The sequence below is a fragment of the Myotis davidii genome, unplaced genomic scaffold (assembly GCF_000327345.1).
Source record: "Myotis davidii unplaced genomic scaffold, ASM32734v1 scaffold934, whole genome shotgun sequence".
NCBI classification, from domain to species: domain Eukaryota; kingdom Metazoa; phylum Chordata; class Mammalia; order Chiroptera; family Vespertilionidae; genus Myotis; species Myotis davidii.
In genome coordinates, this window is record NW_006285798.1 from 959,834 (window position 1) to 963,945 (window position 4,112).

The window sequence follows — 4,112 nt, forward strand, 5'->3', positions numbered from 1 at the left end:
TCGGGAGCGCCGGCCGCGTTTCCTCACCGGCTCCGCCATGGCACTGACCCCCGCCGCTAAAGTCGCCCTAGGTTATTCGCCCCGCCCCCCCGCGACTTCCGCCATTCATTGGCGGAACCGCCTGCTTGTCATCACTCCTCCCCTCCCACACGCTCTGGATCCGCCCCCCTGCCCTTTCAGCGGTCCCTTCACCCGTCCATCACACATCCACCACTGAAACCAAGGCGCCAAAGATTCCAATGAGCCTCGAGGTAATTAGTGTAGGTTTCAATTTCACCGGGATCACCCATTGGCTGGGCTGCCTCTCTTTCAGACCAGCCTTCCCTCAGTCCCGCCCATTAAAGACTTCCGTTTTCCAGTTTGGTGGAGCCAGGCCTCCTGGGAATTGTAGTCCTCAAGCACTATCCTTGTGGGGAATAGCCCCCTGGTATAAGACTGGGGAAATCATTTGGTCTGGCCCTGCCAAGGCATTAGAAGTGAGTTAATTAAATGATCAAGTATATCAAGCTAGTTTTTAGAGTGTTAATTTTGTATGGCCCTGGAATGATGTTATAAATATCCAAATGGACTTTGTCAGAAAAAAGTTCAGTGTAATTAGGGGAGGGAAGCATTTTAAATATTTTTTATTTTAATTTTTATTTATTGATTTTAGAGAGTAAGAGAAAGGGGGGAGAGAAAGAAACATCAATTGTTGTTCCACTTATTTATGCATTCACTGGTTGATTCTTTTCAAAAATTTTTCATGTGGGTTTTTTTTTAATGTTTTTCTTAATTTCAGAATGAGGAAGGGAGAGGGAGAAATAGAAACATCCAAGAAAGAGAAACATCTATTGGCTGCCTCCTGCACTTGGGATTGAGCCTGCAAGCCGGGCATGTGCCCTGACCAGGAATTAAACCTGCAGCCTTGGCTTATCAGGACACAGCTCTAACCAACTGAGCTATCAAGCCAGAGCCTAGGGGAGTATTTGAGATCTTGCTCCCCCAGCATACCTAGCATGTGGTCAGTCTGGCTCAGATAAACTCATAACAATTCTCTACTGGTTTTGGGGGAAAATGAAATCACAGAGTTAAGCCCCAGACTTCATGATGTCCCCATTAATGTTTCTCCCAATCACGTTCTGAACTAATTCCACATGTCACCCACTCTCGCACACACCCCTCCTCACATGCAGATTCCACACAACCAACACCCTAGAGCAGTGATGGCGAACCTTTTGAGCTCAGCATGTCAGCATTTTGAAAAACCCTAACTTAACTCTGGTGCCGTGTCACATATAGAAATTTTTTGATATTTGCAACCATAGTAAAACGAAGATTTATAATTTTGATATTTATTTTATATATTTAAATGCCATTTAACAAAGAAAAATCAACCAAAAAAATGAGTTCGCATGTCACCTCTGACACGCGTATCATAGGTTCGCCATCACCACCCTAGAGACTTAACACTTTCATACCACTCAACTCTCCGAACTGCCTCCAAAGTCATACAAACGCTCCCTCACACAGATGTCCTGACAGATACATTCCACGCACAATGTCAACACTGCATACACCTATTATTCTCGTAATTAGCTGGCTAATATTAATAAAGAAAGTGGCTCAGTTGGTTGGCCCATTGTCCAGTACACCAAAAGGTGGCCGGTTTGATCAGGACACATCCCCAGGTTGTGGGTTCAATCCCCAGTTGGGACTTACGTGGGAGGCAACCAATCGATGGTTCTCTCTCTCTCTCTCTCTCTCTCTCTCTCTCTTCACCCCCCCTTCCTCTCTGTAAAAAACTCTCTTCATCCCCCTTCCTCTCTGTAAAAAAATCAATTCAAAAATTATTTTTAAATAATAATAATAAAACCAAGAAAGAAAGCAGAAGGGAGGCCAAACATTGTAAGTGTGGTCATCTGGGCAGCTTCAGTAGGAAGCTACAGCTTCACGCTCCCCAGGGAACCACCAGTCCATTCCCTACATATCAGGGGAAGGAATCAAAGGGGAACATGGGCACATGCAAAGTGAGTCACGGTGACCTAGGGAAGGTGCTCGCCTGTCAGTCTAGCCTGGGGAACAATGGATTGGCTAGCAGGGTGGACTCCCTCAGAAGCATGCAAAATCTTGGAGGGTTAAAATCCCTGGCAGGTGTGGCTCATTTGGTTGAGCATTGCCCTGTGCACCAAAAGGTCGCAGGTTCAATTCCTGGTCATGGCACATGCCCAAGTTTTGGGCTCAATCCTCCTGTTGGGCAGCCGATAGATGTTTCTTTCTCACATCAATGTTTCTCTCTCTCTCTCCCTCTCCCTTTCTCGCTCTCTGAAAATCAATAAAAACATATTTTAAAATAAAATAAAATCTCCAGACAAAAGAGTTCCCTCTCTCTTTCTTGTGCTTTCTCTCTCTTGCTCCCCGCCCTGCACTTGCCCGTGGGCTCACGTGTTCTCCCTCCATAGCCATGTGGTCTTAAGCAGCCCCAAGTCCCATGGCCGAACAGACTCCACATGCAATGGACTGCAGCTGGGAACACAAGCTAAGTGAGCCAAGTGCTGGACTGGACTATAGTGTGTGTGTATGTGTGTGTGTGAATCCTCCCCCAAGGATATTTTATTGGTTGATTTTTAGAGAGTATACGGGAGGGACAGAGACAGAAAGAAACATTGACATGAGAGAGACACCTCAATTGGTTGCCTCCTGCACACAGACCCAACCTATGCTCTAACCACTGAGCAACCACAGTGGGGCTGCACTGTACTGGGCAGTGGCCTTAATTCTGGCCCTGCTGAAGATAAGAATGGACTTCTTCCATAATGAGGTGGACAGAGATGGGACCTTGGAAGGGAACCTCCTTAATTTTACATCATCAATAAAACCTTCCATGAAACCTCTCCCTCCTGTGGGGTCTCAGGAAATTCTTTTCCTGGCGGCACCCCAAGAACTCCACTTCCATCCATAACACACCCACCCAGTATCTTCCCAGAACAATACAAATGAAAAATAGGAGCCTTAATTCTCCTGTTGTTTTTTTTTAATCCTCACCCAAGAATATTTTTCAGTTGATTTTTTTAGAGAGAGTGGAAGAGAGAAGGAAAGACAGAGAGAAATATTGATGTGAGAGAAACACATTGATTGGTTGCCTCCTACACTAGCTCCTCCCAGGGCCCGGGCCGGGGAGGAGCCTATAATCGAGGTACATGCCCTTGACCAGGATCGAACCTGGGACTCTACAGTCCACAGGCCGATGCTCTATCCACTGAGCCAAACCAGCTATGGCTAATTCTCCTTCTTGAAAACAAGGGGCGTGACTCCTCCCTGCCCCTTTTTCTTTCAGAACTTTCCAAGTGCATGTAAATCTTCATAACTGCTAACGGGGCCTCTTGCCAGCCTCAAACAGGAACTCAAGGATTGGGAGCCATCTTTTTGAAGTGCAACATTAAGGGAGATCCCTCTCTATCGCTCAGTTCCTGGGGGAGAATAACTGGTCAGGGCCTTGCAGTGTATACATCTGCCTCCCCACGGAGAAGTCTGTTTCTCCATCCCCCCCATAAAGCCAACTACCATTATCAAGTGAGGATGAACTATGTGCAGCTAAAGGTGTTGTCAAGTCCGCTTACTTGAGGTATATTCATTGCTTATTTGGAAAACAAGGTATGGATTTTGAAAATTTATCTTGGCCCTGACAGTAGTTCAATTGGTTACATCTGGATCCACCAAGGTTGCGGGTTCAATCCCTGGTCAGGGCACATACAAGAATCAACCAATGGATGCATACATAAGTGGAGCCTCTCACTCTCTAAAATCAATAAATAAAAATTTTAAAAACAGGTTGATGGCTCTTCGCCGCATCTACTGCGAGGATGAAGACCATTCTCAGCAATCAGAAAGTGGACATCCCAGAAAATGTGGACATCACTCTGGAGGGGCGCACAGTTATTGTGAACGGCCCCAGAGGCACCCTGCGGAGGGACTCAACCACATCAATGTAGAGTTCAGTCTCCTCCGAAAGAAAAAGAGGCTCTGGGTTGACAAATGGTGGGGAAAAAGAAGAGGCTCTGGGTTGACAAATGGTGGGGAAACAGAAAGGAACTGGCCACAGTTCGCACTATCTGCCATCATGTACAGAACATGCT

The 4,112-nt window shown here is 46.3% G+C and overlaps 1 protein-coding gene across 1 annotated transcript in view; it reads right to left on the reverse strand.

The window, feature by feature from the left end:
- The window catches only part of NFATC2IP (nuclear factor of activated T-cells, cytoplasmic, calcineurin-dependent 2 interacting protein), a 10,601-nt gene extending 10,562 nt beyond the window's left edge, over positions 1–39 (reverse strand). Inside the window, exon 1 of the mRNA XM_006756871.2 lies at positions 28–39. Coding sequence (XP_006756934.1) covers positions 28–39 — 12 coding nt within the window. The remainder of the gene's footprint in view (positions 1–27) is intronic.
- Between the last annotated feature and the right edge of the window lie 4,073 nt (positions 40–4,112).